We start from the raw sequence: 20,410 nt of genomic DNA, 5'->3' as shown, positions 1-20,410 counted from the left end.
GTTCCCATCCCTGCCCACCTACTTGACTCCACTGCGGTTACTTTAGGCCAGTGGTGCCCAAACCCTGGCCCTGGGGCCACTTGCGGCCCTCAAGGCCTCTCAATGTGGCCCTCAGGGAGCCCACAGTCTCCAATGAGCCTCTGGCCCTCTGGAGATTTGTTGGAGCCCACGCTGGCCCGACACAACTTCACTCAACGTGAGTGTGACCGTTTGACCTCTCCCGTGAGCTGTGGGATGAGGGCTCCCTCCACTGCTTGTTGTTTCACGTCTGTGATGCAGTAGCAGCAGCAAAGGAAAGGCCAGCCTTGCTTTGTGCAAGGCCTTTTATAGGCCTTGAGCTATTCATTCATTAATATAAGTTTATCTTTAATATATTCATTTATGTAAACTTATTCAAATTTTAAATGTAAATTAATTCTTTCCCCCCCCGGCCCCCAACACAGTGTCAGAGAGATGCTGTGGCCCTCCTGCCAAAAACTTTGGACACCCCTGCTTTAGAAACTACTGCTGCCGCCAGTGTGGAACAGTCAGGCTGAAATGCTATGCACACTTTCCTGAGAGTAAGCCCCATTGAAGACAATGGGACTTACTTCTGAGCAGGCATGGCTAGGATTGCACCCACAGGTTCCTTCAAAGTGTGTGGGACCCTGACCCATGCACCACTTGTCACTATCTGTTCAACATGTTGGCAAATATATTGCAGCCGGAGGATGGGTTGTGCAAACCTTCCATACCCAGCACTGCTCCCACCTGAATGTCATCACTCTCACCCTGCTCATGAGAAAACAGCTGGCCCTCCCCCGTTACTACCTGTGCGCAAAACAAAGCCGTTAAAGGGATGGTCCTTTAACGCAGAAGGAAAACTGCTCATCAGCAGAAAGGTCCCATTTGCTTGAACACAATCAGCGCTGGCTAACTCCCCTCCCAGGTTCCATTATTGACTTAGCATGGCAGGCTATCAGGCACGGGGCCAGAACAACATTGCTGACGCAAGAGGCAACAAGCAAGCAACAGGGCGCTAATATATATAACCGCTGTGCTCAGCTCATCACTGCGCTCCGTGCGGCAGCGCTTGCATTCCACTCAAGGAGCATTTTATTTACTGAACTCATTGGACAGAATGAGGCAGAGAAGACCATTTCCCCCGCCGCTGTGTCGTCGCCCCCCAACTCCATTCACAAATCAATTGTCATGATTAAGGTTTAAAGGCTCTGATGGGGCAAACTGCTGATTCAACGGCTGGAGGAGATGCTTACTGCTGAGTTATTTGACTCCAGACTGGACCAGGGAGAGAAAGTGCTTCGGTTATCCGAGGCGTGCTCGGGGATTACTTGAGAATGCTGTAGGCGCTAATGGAGAGAAACAGCCAAAAAGCATATTCCAAGAAGGGCTCAATCCTAACCAGGTCTACTCAGAAGCAAGTCCTATTTTGTTCAATGGGGTTTACTCTCAGGAAAGTGTGGTTAGGATTGCAGCCAAAGTCACCTAACAGCTCGGTGGTTCTCAAACCATTCAGCACCAGGACCCACTTTTTAGAATGACAGTTTGTCCGGACCCACTAGAAGTGATGTCATTAACCTGGAAGTGATGTCATGTCAGAAGTGACATCATCAATTCAGGCTTCAAACCTAAGCTGTAATCAACCAACAGTTCCATTACACAGCAAGCCTGCGCTGCTGTTTTGCATAGCTCGGGATTCAAACATTCCAGTTCAGAAGTCAAAGCAAACTTGGATCCTTCTTCAGCCACACAACCCTTCCCCCATTCCAGCATCCCATCTTCCCACCTATTCAGGGCAAAGCACCAGGCCTCTCTCCCACTGGGAGCCCGCCCTGCCCAGCCCAGTAGCTCTGAAACCTCTATTTTCAGCTCTGTATTTTCAATGGTGGCTGAGCTAGGTGCTACGTGACCCACCTGAAATCGGCTCGCGACCCACAGTTTGAGAAATGCTGTAATAGCTTCAAGCGGAATGTTGACACAGGGGTGTATAATTTGTGTGTTCAAATGTCACTAAAAGGACAAGGCAGAAATGGTGGGATCGTGGTGGGATCCAACAGAAAAAGACTTGGGCATAGACCAAGGGGAAAATACTTTGACTCTTGGTTGGTTGGCAACCTTCAGTCTCAAAAGACTATGGTATAAGCCTACAGCACCCGGTATTCCCAGGCGGTCTCCCATCCAAGTACTAACCAGGCCTGACCCTGCTTAGTTTCCGAGATCACATGAGATTGGGCATGTGCAGGGTAACAGTTGCTGCCACTTTGACTCCTAGGCATGCCCGATGGTTTGAATTCAGTGGTCTACTTTGTTTGGAGGAAGAAAGAGGCTTTGCTCCAGGGGCAAGTCTGCTGATGATGCTGGGTGAAGCAGCCAACTCAGGTGGTAGATGAGTGGAGGGAGTGTGTTTTGTTCCCATCCACCACCTTAACCAGCCATCTGAGCTTCTCTTTCCTCCATTTTCATCTTACTTGCTCACTTGGCCGTCTGGCTACCTTAGCATTGCAACAACAGCAGTTGCTGCCCTTGTTTCTCTGATTTATTTATTTATTTATTTATTTAAAGAAAAGGGTGGCTGAGCCTGTGAAACAGAATAGAAGTGAAGATCAGTGATGGCCTAGAATGTCTCCTAGGAGCCGCTCTAGGCTGCAACTCAACTATCCAAGGCTCTGCCGGTGTCTTTTTTTTTTAACTGGGGAGCAAGCAAAAAGGCAAAGAGGAAAGCAGATGTTAGGGCACAAAGGCAAAAATCAGTTTGGGAGGCAAGGCAATTCACTACCAAGGCAGTCCAAGTTGATTTGCCCATACCCAAATGCTCCACTGCCCCGTCATTGCATGTGTTAGTTAGCACCCCAGCCAAACCAGCCACACCAGCCTGGGGAAGGTTGTGGGCAAGCACAGACTGCAGTGTGTCCACATCCCCCAACCTGCTGCCTGAAGCAAGGGGTTTGACTGGCTATCCCTGCAAGGTGGAAGCTTGGACCAGCCCCATTTCACTCTCAATCAAGAGGACCTTGCTCTGGAAGACCTATTCATCCAGAGAAAAGGACTTAGGATACAACCCATTGTATCCAATTAGTAGACACAATTTACACATATGTTTTACCAGTATGGAAAAACCTCCAACACTTTACATCAGGGCCAACCTTAGGAGCTGTGGGGTCCAACTGGAAACATCTTTCTTGCAGGTGTCCCAGGTTCACAGCCAAGGTCTGCAGAATCTCAGAGATATCAATAAAATGTATTTTATACCTCTAGGGTATACCTCTAGGGTAGAATGGAAAGCAATCAATATGTGTGTTTAAAAATGCATGTGACTTAATGGACCGAATGGATCTAAGCAAATTTCAATGCAAAATTGCAGCGTTAGGTGTCCGTTTCAATGTGTTGTTGTGTGTATTTGACAAGATTAAAGCAGACTACCCTGGTGTGGGGGGCCCTCCAGCACAGGGCCCATGAGGGAGAAATTGGTCCAATTGGCTTAAAGTCAGCCCTGCTTTACATACTAATGATTTCTTGCTGTAATATAATTATACGTAAAAGACCACCCAAGTTCCTCATCTATCCTGAGCAGTTGTTACAGATAAAACCCTTTCCTTAGAGGCCTCTAATGAATAGGTAATACAGTAGTCACTTGAGATACCCTTGGAAAATTGGTGCATTACTGGGATTCCCGTGTTATTAAAACAATTCCTTTTTCCAGGAGTGCTTTCTTTGCACCTTGGAGCAATTAGAAGGGGGGAAAAAATAATTCAATATCCATTTGTCAACAGAAAGAATTAACTCAGTAGAAAATAACACTTTGCAAAAATCTCATTTCCTTCCCAAATGATTCTGCTAACCCAAACAGCCACAGTGAACCAAGGTCACAGCCATCACCAAATTTGCGACTGCTGTGTTCCAAAAATACTGACCCCTTTCAGACTGCAGCTTACTTTCCTCCTCTGCATGGCTCACCTTTTGAGTAGATCTGGGCGCCGGGGTGCTCATGACAGTCGCGTCTGTTGCCCGGCATCCCAAAAGGCTTTGCAACAGGACATCTGGTCTGCCCAGGGCATCCTGGTACCCAAAGACAAGCTGCACAGAGGTGGAAGAGTAAGCTCCACTCATGGAGTGGAAGGCTATTCCCAAACCCCAGATCTGGTCCCCAGGCCAGGGTTTGGAGGATCTTGTCTTAGGACTTGCGTGCTCTGTTGATGTACAGAAGGGGAAGGCTATGCAAAGTGGAAGGGTGGCAAGGTGAAGACCCTTCTCCCTTATCTGTCCTTCTCGCCCACCCCTCAACTACCTTGTTAAAAACTTCTTCCTTCTTTCCCAGCAAATCTCCTTCCAGTCTTACAGCCTGGCTTGGAGAAGCATAGCTAGACAGGCTGCGGCGGGAACGGATTCATCAACCCTCTCCCAGCTCGAAGGAGGCGATCTGGGGAAGTAAGCCTAATTCCCTTGCATACAGGATCTCAATTCTTAAAGAGGACATAAAAATAAAAAGCATTCAACAAAACTGCATAAGGATTTGCTTGCAGGAATTCTTGGGACCTTGTCTTTCAGCAGAGAGTCAGGTTTTTACTGTTGCTTCTTTATTATTATTATTTTTCTTTAAGCCATTTCTGCCCAACATTGCATATGTGCAACAGGGATCAAATGTGTACACCTGTGGGCCAAGCAAAAAATGAGTTTTAAAAAAACTGAAAGGGATTGCATTTTCATTGCTAGCTTTCTTTTCCCAAGTTGGCTGATAAACAGTCTCACTCCCAGCAAGATCAATATCGAACCCTGCTTTTGCTCCACAAAAAGAACCAACACACACATCAGACTTAAACAGAAGGCAGAGCCAGATTGCCACTGTTGTCACTCATGCAAATCTCCATTTGTACCGGAAAACGAGATCTGCAGAGTGCAGTCACTTCTGAAAGAGCAACAAGTCTGGCCATCCCCATTTAGCCAACACATTTCCAAACAAGGAAGCAGAGACACAGCTTTGAGAAGGAGCACCTTCCGTTGGCTCAACCGTAATTCCCTGGACCGTTAAAATCATTCAATATGGCAGTTGAACATATATATGCGATTTGGAGAAACACCATGTCCATTTTACAACTGGACAGCGTCACTGGACCAACAGACAATAAGAATGTCAGAAAAGCTCCATGAATCAGGTCATTGACTTGATTGATTGATTGATTGATTTGATTTGGTTGCGGGGGGGGGGGGCGTTAAATGTTTTTCCTGCTTCATGATGTCACTTCCGGCCATTACATCACTTCCAGGTTAATGACATCAATACGGGTAGGTGCTCTTGGCACATAATGTGCCTATGCCAACAGGCACAGGAAAGAACAGATCGAAGTGCCGCAAAACTTTTTCTCCTCTTCCCACCCCCCCCCCAAAAAAGTGTTTCCCATCAACTTATTCTCTTTTTACATAAGAACATAAGAAAAGTCCCGCTGAATCAGGCCAAAGGCCCATCTAGTCCAGCTTCCTGTATCTCACAGTAGCCCACCAAATGCCCCAGGGAGCACACAAGAAAACAGACACAACCTGCGTCCCGGTGCCCTCCCCTGCATCTGGCAATCAGAAGCAACCTCTAAAAACTAAGAGCTTGCACATACCTACAATGACTTGTAACCTGTAATGAACTTCTCCTCCCGAAATTTGTTCAATCCCCTCTTAAAGGCATCCAGGCAAGATGCCATCACTGCTTCCTGTGGCAAAGAGTTCCACAAACTAATTACACGCTGGGAAAAGAAATATTTTCATCTGTCTGTCCTAACTCTTCCAACACTCAACTTTTGTGGATGTCCCCTGGTTCTGGTGTCATGTGTGAGGGAAAAGAGTGTCTCTCTATCTCATGTTGGCATCCTTCAGTCTCGGAAGACCATGGTGTCACGCTCTGAATGGTGGCTCTGGAACAGAGTGTCCTCTCCAGTGCGCGAAGCCTGGGTAAAGTAGGTATGGAGGATAGGCTATTACCCATGCAGCAAATCCCCCCTCTCCACATCGCTGAAATTGTCCAATGGAAAGGCAGAAGCCAATACGGTTGGTTCCAGCGGCGTCGCAGGAGTTGCCAGAACGTGACTGTGTTCAGCCATGAACTGCCTCAGGGACTCCGGCTCCGGATTTTGCCTCGAGGTTGACTCCTGAAGCCTTTTCCACAACTGGATGTAGCCACAAGGCAGTGGAGGTTTGGGATCAGAGTTTTCCTTCTCTCAGATGAGCTGCCTTCCCAGGCTAAGGAGTCCCATCTAGTCTCTCTATCTACTCTGTCCATTTCCTGCATGATTTTGTATGTCTCAATCATGTCCCCCCTCAGGCACCTCTTTTCCAGACTGAAGAGACCCAAACGCTGTAGCCTTTCCTCGTAGGGAAGGTGCCCCAGCCCAGTAATCATTTTGCTTGCTCTCTTTTGCATCTTTTCCATCCCCACTATATCCTTTTTGAGATGTGGCAACCAGAACTGGCCACAATACTCCAGGTGTGGCCTTACCATCGATTTTTGGGAGGGAGAGGAAGAAAAACAATCAAAAAAATGCAGGAAAAATAACATTGATTTAGCACAACTATGAATCCCAGTTATAGAAAAGAGGGCTTTTGTTCTACGTGCCCAACTTCCTAGAGATGTCTGGTTGACCATTGTGAGAGAAAAAAAAATGAGTAGATTTAAAAGTTTACAAATAAGTTAAATTTATTTAAACTAAAGAAGAGCCCTCCTAAAACTCCCAATCAGTTGCTAATCTGTTTAAAAAATAAAATAAAAAAACTCATCCCAAAGGTTGAAATCCTGACCACGTTTTAAAAGTAAAATACACATTGAAATGAATGGAGACCACCTGAAATTGGCTCGCAACCCCGCTGGTGGGTCTAGACCCACACTTTGAGAAACACCGGTCTAGGGAATGTCCCGGTTCTAAGGCAGCAACCTAACTGTAGTTCCTTCAGATGCAGCTGTACCTTAAAAAGTAACCAATTGTGAAAGCATGCTCCCCTGAGGCTTCAGTTGCCACCTAGCTTCTCTCCTACCTGTCCCACAGGTTAATTTTGCAGAAGAGGAAGGATGGGCTTTTACATTAGCCCGATGCAACGTGTTGCCTTCTAATGACCTACTTGCTAGGTTTAGAAATGCCCTGAAAGAAGAACGATTTTGCAATTGTGGCCTCAGAGAGGTAGACTCTTCCACACATTGTTCTGCATTGTGCTTTTAATCAAGTGCTCAGAGACCAGCATCTCCCCTCGTTGTCAGGAAACAAAAAAGGTCTCTCTGAGATCACCTCTTTACAACATTTGCTGGCGGGTGAATTCGAATTCGTGACCCTTCCAGTTGCTAAATTTTTACATTTGAGCAACTTGAAGCGGGTTAAGCTGCTGGTTCTAAGCACCTTGGAGTAACTGTGTAAGCAAATTGTTGTGTTTTAACCCTTATTTCTTATCTCTCTTTTAATATATACCTTCAAACATGACTGTTTGGAGATATTAGTTGTAAAACTAAATGCCTAATAAAGGTTTGTTGTATGTTGTATATGTTAGGAAGTATGGAGAGCAAAGTGGGAGGAGGGGTTTTTATTATCCTCTCATCACCTTCTCCCTTTCCCTCAAAACATAAGCGCATACTGAGCCAAGCAGAGCCAGATGAGGAGACTGGTGGGCCACAAAGGATGCTCAGGGTGGCATGTGCATGGAAGGTGAATTTATATAGCTGGGTGTAAGAAAGGTGAAAAAGTGAGACTGCTTTCTATATATAGAACGCGGAAGATAAATACGGATGGATGGACGGACGGATGGATGGATGTTGTGCTGCAGTCCTTTGGCAATTAATTTGGGGAAGTACCCACCATTTATTTCAGAATGTATGTGATTCTCTTGTGCTCTGCAAGATTGGGGACCCCTGCTCTCAACCAAGGTTCTCTTATTAATCTGGAAAGCCAAACCTGAGTTGGGATTCCAAACCATGGTTAGTGCAAACTAAGGTTTAAGGTGTGATGCCTTCACTGAACCATTGTAGTGACCATGGCAAGAATGAAGATGATAGTCAGAGGCAGAGACAGACAGAGAGACCTTTATTGGCATTAAAAGGCTTTGTTTGTTTTTTTTGTTCCTGAACCAGCGAGATGACAGCAGCCTTAAACAAAAAAAGAAAATGCAATATTCTATTAGCACTTTACGTAAGCATTACTTCCTGTTGTATTCTCAAATGCACTAAACCTGAAACAGATGTTTTCAATGAAATGTTAAACATTTCCAAGCTCAATGTGCTGGTGACTTCAAAGGGATCATTTGGATTGTTTAAAGTTCCACAGCTGCCATGCAAAATTTCCGAGCTGACGCACCGTTCTGTATCAAATAGCATCGTGTGCAATCAGGAAGGCATCCAGAGCCTTCACAGATGCAAAGCTGTATCTAACCTGGGGGAAATGGAGATAAAAGCAAAGACGCTCGAGGTACACACGGAGCCCTGCTGAATAATCCATCCCTCACAGCGTTCCGAAATAGCTGGTAAACTTAAAAAATGTTAATTATGTTATTACCTAAAATATTGGTCCCATTGAAAAGGCTGGCATTTCTCACTAATTTTCTTTTCACGCACATAACCAGGCTCTGAATCAGACTCAAGCAGCCACCCACGGCCACCAGGAGCAAAGCACAGGAGGATCATATAGGGTGTTTAAATGATTAGCACCTTGGATAGTCAGCAGGGACAGTGCCAAGGGGAGAAGTCAAGTTGTTCTGCATGACAAAGGAGGATTCTTCTGCAGCCTACAATTTTCTCTCTCCCCCCCCCCCTTTTTCCAAGATCTGAATGCTTGAGCAGAAGTGGCTGGCTCAAAAAGGAGGTCGAGCACTGGAACAAATTCTGAGCAAAAGCTCACATCATCTCAGACTTTTGCCAGCGGTTGCGTTGAACGCTCACAAAAGGTTCAAAAAGTCTCACAAGGGCTCATCGCTTGCTACCGTGGACACTGACACCTCCCGGTTTCCCCATCCCCAAAGCAGAACGTTGACCTTTTGAGGTCTGAAAGGGAGCAATAGATAGTTTTGAGGATCCAGTTACATCCTCTCTTGTTGGGGGCTGGGGTGTCTGCGGGGGCAAATGCTATTTCTGTTATCAGAGGCATCATTCTGCCCCAGCGCCTGGCGCAGCAATGTCACCACATTGTATGACATTGTGGTGTCACTTTCAGGCTCTCCTGGAGGTGTGGGTGCTGGCAGCTTGGCACCCTGTTCTTTCTTCTGAGGATTCTCCCCTTTGAAAAGGGAGAAGAAATAGTGTCGTGAATATGTACAGTTTAGGCCTAGTAGCATGTAGAGCCTGAACCAAACTAAACCAGTAACAGAGAAGTGGTTTGCAGTTCCTAGCTGCAAGGATGTGAGTAACAACAGCCAACGGAATGTACAACTCAATGGGAGGTAATAATGTAGCACCTATGCAGACAGAAAGGCACCCATCAAGGATGGAATGCAGGTGGATCTCCAGTGGGGAGGGGAAGAACTAAGAGGGCTAGCATCCAGCCCCACTTCGGGAAGATTCTGTCCCCAAGAGTTTCTGATTGGACAGTTTAAATAAGTACAGAGTCACCTCCATCCTGTTAGCCTGAGAAGTATAAGAACAAAGCCCAAGGGGTGTGTCTGTGTCTTTTGGTGGAAAAGGCTGTGGGTGCAACATCCTGCAGGTGGAGAGCCTGGTTCACCAAGGCCATGTGACCTCATAGGTAACCTGGGGCTGAAAGATCTACAAAAGAAAACTGACCCAGGTGAGAGTTAGGGAATAATAGAGATAGCCAGTTAGTTTTGTTATTTTAATGCTGATATGTTTCCTAGATGTGTTATGCCTCTAGCATTTGCTGCCTTTTGTAACTTTATGTAACCCTATGTATTTAATAAAGTAAAAATCTTTTTACTAAGTTGTTTCATTGTCTGTTGGGGACAAAGGTTCAGAATCCTGCCTAGCCGTTCAGCAAGCTACCAAATACTCACTGAGGACTGGTAATTTGAGGACTGAGGCTTTAACTAAAGAAAGTGCTCAGTGCCTGCAAGGGATAGAATTAAGCCTAGAGGGTCTCAGTGTCCCTGGAATGAGACACTGGCACATACAGGGTGGTGGCAGTACTACTGAACAGGGGTCCTTGAGGGCTTGAGAACCAAGAACTCTGAGCACCCCAAACCCTGGGAGTATATGACAAATAGGGGCACAAAGCTGCCAGCACACCCTCACTCAAGGATAACCCAGAAGGGACTGCCTTGCACCACTTTCTCCAGAAGTGACGAGAAACCAGAAGTGCTCTCAGAGGACTCTGGGAAGCCTTCTGAGGAGTGAGGATACCAGGCATAATCTCCTCAGAAGGCCTCCGAGGGGCACTTCCAGAGGTCCTCTGTGCCCCCCTCGTGGGTCTCAATATCCATGGGTTTTGTATCCACGGAGGGTCCAAGAACTGATCCCCTGGAGATAACAGAATCCAACCTACACATGTTAACTGTCACTTTAAATCCAAATTAAAATGTACTTTTGAAACAAAAACCTCAGACCATCAGTAAGGGGCAAAATGTTTCCTAATATTAAGCACCAGGCCCATATCAGTCAAAAGAATACCGTTCCTCGGAGACGCTGCACGAACTAAGTACAAAATTCTCACGGCCTAAAGCCCTCCAAAGAGGGAGGCTCTTTTTCCTTTGCTTCATTCCCTCCAATTGTCTTGTGAAATGCCTGGTTTGAAAAGCAATTCAGATAAACTCAATAGCCAAGACAGAGGCACCACAGCATAATTCAAGGAAGAGATCGCTAAATCCCTAATGATCTAATTAAAAGTAGGTTAAAGAATGTTGTAGTTTATTTCTGCTTCCTCAGGTATCTCAGGCTTGATTTTCTTTTTTTTTTTCTTTTTTCCTTAAGACAGAACATTTGGTGTTAACCCATTCCAGAGGGATAAATTCAAGTTGCAACATACGACATAAAAAAACACAACTAAAAAAAGATTTTGCCCAGTTCCTCAGCCCTTACACATTGCTGAAAGACCTACAACTTTAGAATTTCCCCCCCCCCCCGCACTGTTTTAAAGAAAGGGTATTATTTCCTAGGTGAAAGCAGCGATGACATCAAGGGCCCACCAGGATGAGTTGAAAGCCCATCAGAGGGGCTCCCCTGGAGAGGCTGCCCATCCCTTCAGTATTAGTGCCACTGCTAGTACCTAACGTACCACCCAAGGTCAGGTGAGCACTGTAGAGGGACTTGATTCAAGCCTCCCCCCCCCCCCCCCCGCAAGCCAAATTTGGCACAGGGCAAAAGCCATGCTGGAGAAAATATCTATAGATATAGATATAGATATACCAGTAGATATACCATATCCACTGGTTGGATCATACCAGTGTCCATCACATGAGGAGCATGTGATCCCTTCCAAACACTTTTTTTTAAAGTGTTACCCTGCACTTGCCTGATCTTGTCTGATCTCGGAAGCTAAGCAGGGTCATGACTGGTTAGTACTTGGATGGGAGACCGCTTGGGAATACCGGGTGCTGTAGGCTTCTACCATAGTCTTTCGAGACTGAAGGTTGCCAACCAGTTAAAAGTGTGTTTAGGGGTGATAATAGCAATTGACCAGGGAATAGTACAGGTTGAGTATCTCTTATCCCGACTGCTTGGGACAGGAAGGTGCCTAGATTTCAGATTTGTCTGGATTTTGGAATAATTGCAAAAATATGAGAAGTGCTTCCTCTTGCTCCCCTCCCCTCTGTTACCTTTATGGGTGCCTTTTGGCCTGACATTTTTCAACAGTATCAGTACAGGTATACATCACAGAGCATAGAACTTACAACCTGTACCTGGACTGTGCATGGGAATGAGCACAGGACCGTCCAATGTTCACACCACAGTCTTGGACAAAAATGTCTGGATTTCAGAAGAGCCCAGGTATTGGATGTCTGGATAAGGGGGAATCTACCTGAACCAGAAAATTGGGACTGTGTCCTGGTCAATCAGACCAGTTGCAGCATGTATCTGAGTTAGCTTACACAACAGAATGGAAGGAAATTAAATCAAAGGGCTCTGAAGGGGTAAGAAGTTATTTAGATAAATATCTAGATCAGGGGTGTCAAACCTAAGACCTGGGGATCAGACGCAGCCCGGGAAAGCTTTTTATCCCACGCTCATGCTCTCTGCTGCAGAGTAGGGCTGGGGTATTACTGCTGAAAGAGTGGCATGCATGATAATTGGGCTCTCCCATAACTTAGTCTGTGGAACTCATTGCTCTCCCGTATGTTGGTCTGTGGAACTCACTGCCACAGTATGCGGTAATGCCATCTGGCCTAGATGCCTTTAAGAGGGGGTTTCTGGAGGAAAAAATCCATTACGGGTAACAAGCCATGATGTGTATGCGCAACCTGATTTTAGAAATGGGCCACGTCAGAATGCCAGATCCAAGGGAGGGCAACAGGATGCAGGTCTCTTGTTATCTGCTCCCTGAGGCATTTGGTGGGCCGCTGTGAGATACAGGAAGCTGGACTAGATGGGCCTGTGGCCTGATCCAGCGGGGCTGTTCTTATGTTGAAATATGATCAAGATCTGTGGATTTTCATTTCTGCCTTTTGCAGCTAATGAATTATAAGTAATAATAAGAAAATAAGTAATAAGAAAATGAGTAATAAGAATATAATGAGTAATAAGAAAAAAGTGCTTATTTCTGGTCATGATCTGTTTAATGACATCACTTCCTGCCTAATGACATCGCTTCTGGACCTCATCAGGTGTCAGGAATGCTAGTTGGCCTGCTTATGAAACAAGTTTGACTTCTCTGATCTAGATAGATCAGGAATGGTGTACGTCAACATGCCAAAATCATATCTGGGGAAACCTCATACACAGAACAGGTAGCTTAGCCACACCCAGGGCAGCAATGCAACTGGGTCCCCAAACCATCTGGCATCACCCCAAACCAGATGGAACCTCATTATGATCCTGGTGGATTACAGATCCTCATTGGAGCCTACCATATTGAAGATTCCTGGTCTTTCAATGGTCTTCCTGAGCCATCAGGTATTCTCATCTCTCCTTTCCTCTTCCTGTCAAATATTTCGAATTACAGATATTTTTCCCCTGAAAATTGAGTGTCCAATTACGATGCTGAAGATAACAAAAATCCACCAAAAGCAGAATCAAAACCCTGTTTACTCGTGGTCATCTGGTAATTTCTGAAGGCAATTTTCAATCAATCCCTTTATTATTACGGTTCTGCTTAACAGGTCCTGTTGTTTTATTAGCTCACTCTGACCAATCTAATAAAGTTGCAATTTCCCCCATCTCCAGTAACTTCATATATTGCAATGAATATTTCTTCAATTTAATACCTTGAGTGGAAATTGGAAAAATATAATGAGTTCAAGAGACAGCTTCAAGTTTTCACATAAACTACTCAACACTTATTCCTTGGTTTTATGCTGCATCAAAATAATATCTGTTTATTATGCGCACAGCAGGACTCAATGTAGACGTGGACTGCATGGGTTCTGAACTATCCAACCCATGGCTTGAGCTTCTACATTCGAAAGCAAATCAGGGGTTGAGCTGCTTTTCAGCGAGCCTCTGCCATCTTCTCTCCTTCACAGTTTTTCTGGGTTGTGGGACCCTCCATGAACCACAACTATGCTTTGTCAGTGCAAACATCATACCAAACCAGAATTGGCACAAATTGCGGTCTTCAGTGAATTCCGACTCCGGTTTGCTAAATCGATTCCGGTTGGTCAATATGGACAGCACATCAAACCACAATTCAGGTTCTTTTAAAGATGATGGGAGACTCTGATGAACCAACAACTCTGGCAACAAGGCTCAGGCATTGTACTCTTTGCAATGCTGAGCCAGTTTTCAGGGAGGAAGACTTAGGGCCTAATCCTTTCCAACTGCCCAGTGCTGATGCAGCTGAAATGCTGTTGACATTAGGAAGCTTCCATGACCCCCTCCCCCCCACCAACTGTTGGATGCAGTGCATGCTCCATTGGTATGGCTGCATCAGTACTGGAAAGCAGAATAGAATTGGGCCCTAAGTCGTGCCGTTTCTTAACCCCCCCCCCCTTAACTGTGGTCAAGAGAGAAATTTATTTATTTATTTATTAGATTCATATTTCACCTCTCTCCCTGAATGGCAACCAAGGTGGCTTACACCCAAGAAATTACAGCCAATTGCCCGTAGAGGACTCAAGTGACCTGGAAACCCAATTAGGCCTTTGATGGGCCTAAGGTTGAACCCCCTGAGCTTGGCTTCCCAGTCAGAGTCTACCTTGCTTTGCCTCCTTACTGCTCCAGAACCTGATCCTTAGGTTGCCTTTGATCCCATCATCTACCTACTAGGGAACTAGATCACCCAAGATTTTTCTCCCCCCCCCCAACAATGGTTGCTTCATATCATGCTCAGTCCAAACTGTGGTTAGGCACACCTTAACCATGGTCAGGCAAGGTGTCCGATGTGAGTCTATAGTCCTGTTCTGATGACAATTAATAATTAAACCAACACATGGGGCAGGGTGGGAAGCAGCTTTTCCCCACCATCTCAACAACTGAGTATAATTTCTGAACATAGGCTAGACATATACACTCACGATACACAGAAGATGTACACAACATCTTAATTCTGTCCCATCTCCTTCCCCTTCGAGCTGTTCTCAGATTCGTCACCATCCCCTGCACAGCTTCAATATGAAATGAATGAGAAGACTGGTACTCTTCCTGTCCATTTCAGACACCTGTGGAGAAGGGGCAGGTGAGCTCTCGCCCACTAATATATATGCATTTATTTATTTTATTTTATTTTTTTTTATTTTTTTTTTTGGGGGGGGGGGGTTGACACCATAATTCCAAGCTGTCTCCGGCTGTACCCAAGCACCAGCCAGGCCCAATCTTAGAAGGTTGGCAACCTTGTGTACCAACCAGATGCCTCTGAATCACTTCTGAAAAATGCCCTTTTCAATGCAGAATCCTTATCTTGCTTGCACCCAACAAAGCACTGCTAATAACTTTCAAAGTTTCAAATTCTGCATTTTTTTTCTCCATCAAACCTTCATTTTTTAAAACTCTGATGAAGAGACTGAGCATGTAAGAACGGATCTCGCATTAGTAACATTGGTGTAGGATTAGTAACTTCTTCCGCTGGAAGATGAAAGCATATTTCGGATTATTGTTTAATTAAATGGATATGATCATCTCGAAAGGGGGGGGAACCACAAAGACATTGCTGAAGACTTATGACAAAGAGGTAGGTATGTGGGAGGGGAAGACAACAAGCACGCAGGCTAAAGATATTAAAAAGGAAGATATTTCATTTGCGCCAATGTTCTAGTTAATGTGCCATCCTTACAGTTTAAACAGAAATTTTTAACCTTCTTTCATCTCATGAAACAATGAGAAGGTGCTAACATTCTCAAGGAACATCACCATTTTTTTAAGAACATAAGAAGAGACCTGCTGGATCAGGCCAAAGGCCCATCTACTTCAGCTTCCTGTATCTCACAGTGAACCATCAGATGCCTCAAGGAGTACACAAAGCAACACCTGCATCCTAGTGCCACTCCCCTGCATCCTGCATTCTCAGGTAACCCATTTCTAAAACGAGGAGGCAGCACATGTCCGTCGTGGCTTGTATCCTGTGATGGACCTCCTGGTGAAATCTATCCAACCCCCTTTTATTAAAGGCATCCAGGCCAGGCATCATCACCACATCCTGTGGCAAGGAGTTCCGCAGACTAATTCCATGCTGAGTAAACAAACATTTTATTTTGTCTCTTCTAAACCCCCCCCCCCCACTCAATTTTAGTGTATGTCGCCTTTGTTGGACAACTGGCAATGCATACCGCACTGCTGGCCAGGGCCTCACACCCTCCAATGACCCTACTAATATATGACCTTCCCCCAAACCCCCATGGCACACCAGCAGACCATTCGCGGTACAGCAGTGTGTCATGACACAGAGTTTGAAAATCACTGGGTTAAAATAGCATTATGTCAAATGCTACTGTGAGGATAGGTCTGTACGGCATCTAAATGGGACCGTGTTGTGTTTGTCTCTATGAGAGAGACAGAGAGATCATCCATCTCTGATGCCCTCCAGTTAATTGTTTCAGCAAATACAAAATGTCCTTTTGCAAATCTGCTCCTTTCCCTGTTTTTATCCTCATCTAAGTATCAGAAAGCTGTTCCTCAACTCTGCAGAAGCAAGAAACTCCTGCCAAGATGAGTGGCCAGGAGGAATTATTTCAGGTTGCTTCGCTCTCTTTTTCTAGTGCAACAATAGATCTTTACAAGCTTCTTCAGCGCAAACAGTGACGCAGCCAGCATTTGTCACGCTCCCGGAATGTCTAATTTCCAAACTCCTTTAAATCTTCACGCACCAAGGCAAGGATTATCTTAAAAAGAAGCAGCAGCATTGCATGCATGTGTCTCCTCCCCAATAAAACATATAAGAACTTAAGAACAGCCCTGCTGGACCAGGCCAAAGGCCCATCTAGTCCAGCTTCCTGTATCCCACAGTGGCCCACCAAATGCTTAAGGGAACACACTAGACAACAGACACAACCTGCGTCCTGGTGCCCTTCCCGGCATCTGGCAATCAGAGGCAGCCTGCCTCTACCTTGCACATACCTACCATGACTTATAACCTGTGATGAACTTTTCCTCCAGAAATTTGTCCAATCCCCTCTTAAAGGCATCTAGACAAGATGCTGTCACTACTTCCTGTGGCAAGGAGTTCCACAGACTCGTACATGCTGGGTAAATAAATATTTTCTTCTGTCTGTCCTAACTCTCCCAACACTCAGCTTAAGCAATGCCCCCTGGTACTGGTGTTATGTAAAAGGAAAAAGAGCGTCTCTCTATCTGCTCTATCCAGCCCCCGCATAATTTTGTATGTCTCAATCATGTCCCCCTTCAGGGGTCTCTTTTCTAGGCTGAAGAGGCCCAAACATTGCACATGAGCAGAGCCATAACTGACCTCTCCAGCACCATGGGTAGAGATGTCACTGCCCAGTACCAGTGACATCATGTCACGTAACATCGGGGGGGGGGGAGGCACTTTTATAACCATTTTCAGTCATGCTTAGTGTTCTTCAACCTGTGAGTCCTGACCCCAAAGGGCTGGCAAAGCCTCATTCAAGGGTCACGGCAATCTTTCAAAGTCTGTGCAAGAGAGGGCTTGGATCCAGTCCATTTATGGCACTGCCTTATCAAAACTGAGTTCATGATATCATCCTACACAGCTTGTTTTTGCTGTCTTGTCCCACAGCTCCGATTGCCGGCCCTGCTCAGGTTGCGACCTCACAGGGTTGTGAAGACACAAGAAGTAGAGGAAAATATGGCAGGTGGGGATGAGCGCATCAGGTACTAGGAAAAGATAGGATTAGGGGTGGGTCCCCAGTATTATATTTATTTAATGGGGTTGTGGCACCAAAAAGGTTAAATGTGTTCTTTTAAATATTTTCATCACATTGGCTGTTAGGAAACACCTGGAAAACAAACAAAAAATAAAATAAAAACTAAACTAAACAAAAACTTTAAGATGGAAAAACACATGGGGGGTGACGACAAAACAAACGGGGGCATTTTCCATGGGGAAAAGGACAGAAATCTAAGAAAAGCCTGCAAAGTTCAAAGTTAATGAGAACAGAATGATCTGTCCATCCCAATAGCACATGAATTACTTACACTTCGACTTCCCTGCTTGTAACAGGGCCAAAATTCAGGCTAGCTGTACTTCACAATTGCATCGTATACTTGCAATTGTTGCTGTGTTTCTCTGGCTACCCCCTCCCCTCCAAAAACAAACAAATAAAAAAAAACCTACCACTGATGCACAGTGCTCGTAACACTTAGGACCTGTTGGCAACCTTCAGTCTCGAAAGACTCTGGTATCGTGCTCTGAATGGTGGTTCTGGCACAGCGTCTAGTGTGGCTGAAAAGGCCAATTTAGGAGTGACAATCCCTTCCACACTGGGAGCAAGTGCAGTCTGTCCCTGGCCTGTCTCCCTGGCTATGGGCCTTCCTTCTTTGCCTCTTTGCCTCAGACTGTTGGCCAAGTGTCTCTTCAAACACTTAGGAAACCCTGAAGTAAACATGGTCAAATTACTGTATTCTTAGCCAATTCTTTCATACACTAGAGAAGGCAAGACATTAATTTGGAGGTGGCATTCGGTTTGTGGTTAAGCAAATGCTTAGATTCTAGGCTACCATATTGGAAAGCTATCTGAATTCAGAAGCACAATCATGAATGCAAACCTTCTCACCAAGATCAGTACGTAAAAATCAACTGATGTTGTGGTGTCGCGCATATGTTGATTTCATTTCACTGTTGACAACCAGCCCATCTTGCAGACTCAAAGCTACCGGCACAAGTTGATGGGTTTGCTCCAGCCTCCCTTGCCACACACAACTCTACAGAATTGACAACCTCTCTCTCTCTCTCTCACACACACACACACACACACACACACACCCCTCTGAATCGAAATGGATTTTCCAACATGGAGCCCAATGTAACTGGTATGTTGAACAGTACAAAAACACAAATCCCGCCAGTCTAGCATTTTTTCACTGACAGACCATCCTCCCAAGAGAGGATTAAACTTCTCCCCTAGCATGCCTGGAGACAGCTTTCTGATAAAAGAATATTTTTGCTGTTTTTGCATCGGCGTCAGCTAAATTGTAGTCTGCAGACCGACTAGCCAATTAACAATATGAGATCCCCCTCTCTTTCCCCTTGAGCAGATGCTTCCTGAATAGCTGTTTCAGACTGACAGATGCGTATTTTTTTTTGTAAGTATGACAGTTCAAGTAAAAGTGAAGAAATACAGCTTGCCGTCGCACTCCTCCGCTTGAATATGAGGATTCCAAAATAAAATAAAATCAAAACAAAAACCAGAGATATGCCTGGAGTTAACTCTCTTTATCGTTGGATGAGGTGACATTTCTCTCTTTGCCTGAGACAATACGCATTTCAAGTAGCAGTTGTCAAACACATATTAAAATACCACCCCTCAGATGGTCAGATGGGACATTAACCTTTGATCGGGACTCTCCAACTCATGAAGTGTGTCCCAGAAGTGGTTTGTGGTAGGTTCTCCTCTAAAATTAAGCAGCAAAATACCAATGGTCAGAGATTCAACATAAGGGGGCTTCCTATAAAGCCGGGGTATTGATACATTGAGAGTCAATGTGGTTAAGATGGTTGGTTGGACCAGAACATAGGAGAAGCCCTGAAGCAAATGGAGTGATCTATGGTCAATCACTATCTTTCAGTCTAACTTACAACACAGGGTTGTTGAGAGGATTAGAGAGTATATTATGTATATTACCCATGTATATTACCTTGAGTTGTTTGTAGAAAGAGTGGGATATAAAGGTGAATAAGGATCAAGAAAAGGAGAAGATCTCTCTCTTTTAAACAAATTTCTACCCTGCCTTTTACACACACACAAATGGTAAAAACCAGACAAACCCCAAAGGATCATGTACAACACTTAATATTAAAAGTTAATATTTGAATAAATCACCAGCTCATCAGGTCAGCTATTCAACACCATCCTGAATAAAGAAAGGTCTCAAGGTCCCACTGCAAATGTCTGCAAGGAAGGAGCTGCTTTTAATTCCAAGAGGTGGGAATTCTACAATTTGGGTGCCACCACTGAGAAGGCCCTATTAATTCAGTGCCATCTCCCTCACCTCCATCAATAGAGGCACAATTAAAAGGGCACTCTCTAAAGACCTCAGAGGACAGGTCAGATTATATGGAAGGATCTAGACTTCCTAAAGAGTGAGGGATGTCCTAAGGCAGCTGGCAACGCATCCTTCCTTCTCAAGATCTGCTTTTCCTGCTCTACTGCTATTTCACGGAAGCCACAAATACCCAACACATCACATGAAATAGTTCTCATTAGTGCACGAAGAAGGCTCCGTTGTTGAACGAAATGCTCTCCAGGACCCTAGAGAATGCTTAGGAGGAAATGAATTCCTCTCTTCAAACTTGATTAATATTGCACTGGTGACAGGTGAAGTCCAAAAGATTGTTTCTGCAGCTGTGAGAGGAAGGACTCAGCTCTGCGTCGCTTTGTTCATCTTCTTTCCAGAAAGCCGCCTGACCTTCAAAATTTCACAGTTTTTAACATCTGACCTTCGGTGTCAAAAAGCTTGCACAGTCAAACCCAGCAAAATTTTGAATTAATAGAGCTTCAGCGCGGAGTGGGCACTTCAGCAAAGGCTTGACTTGAAGAAAGAGTGTTCAGAGGATTAAGGGACTCAAGTACGGAGAAGTAAACATTGAAAACACTTCCAGAAAAACAAGGGCTTGCAAGGTAATTCACAATCCTCTAAGACCAGTAGGAGTTCTGGTCTGGAGCATGGGTGCCCAAACCCTGGTCCTGGGGCTACTTGCGGCCTTCAAGGACTCCCAATCTG

The 20,410-nt window shown here is 45.1% G+C and overlaps 1 protein-coding gene and 1 pseudogene across 1 annotated transcript in view; both read right to left on the bottom strand.

The window, feature by feature from the left end:
- The window catches only part of UNC5D (unc-5 netrin receptor D), a 224,785-nt gene extending 220,678 nt beyond the window's left edge, over positions 1 to 4,107 (bottom strand). Inside the window, exons 1-3 of the mRNA XM_066639671.1 lie at positions 3,955 to 4,107; positions 1,257 to 1,349; positions 735 to 810 (exon numbers count right to left, since the gene is read on the bottom strand). Of these exons, the coding sequence (XP_066495768.1) occupies positions 735 to 810; positions 1,257 to 1,349; positions 3,955 to 4,107 (322 nt within the window). The remainder of the gene's footprint in view (positions 1 to 734; positions 811 to 1,256; positions 1,350 to 3,954) is intronic.
- On the bottom strand, positions 2,142 to 2,258 carry LOC136662698 (5S ribosomal RNA; annotated as a pseudogene).
- Positions 4,108 to 20,410: the final 16,303 nt, after the last annotated feature.

This window comes from Tiliqua scincoides, chromosome 11 (assembly GCF_035046505.1).
Source record: "Tiliqua scincoides isolate rTilSci1 chromosome 11, rTilSci1.hap2, whole genome shotgun sequence".
Lineage (NCBI taxonomy): Eukaryota > Metazoa > Chordata > Lepidosauria > Squamata > Scincidae > Tiliqua > Tiliqua scincoides.
This window is presented reverse-complemented; position numbering and strand designations above follow the sequence as displayed.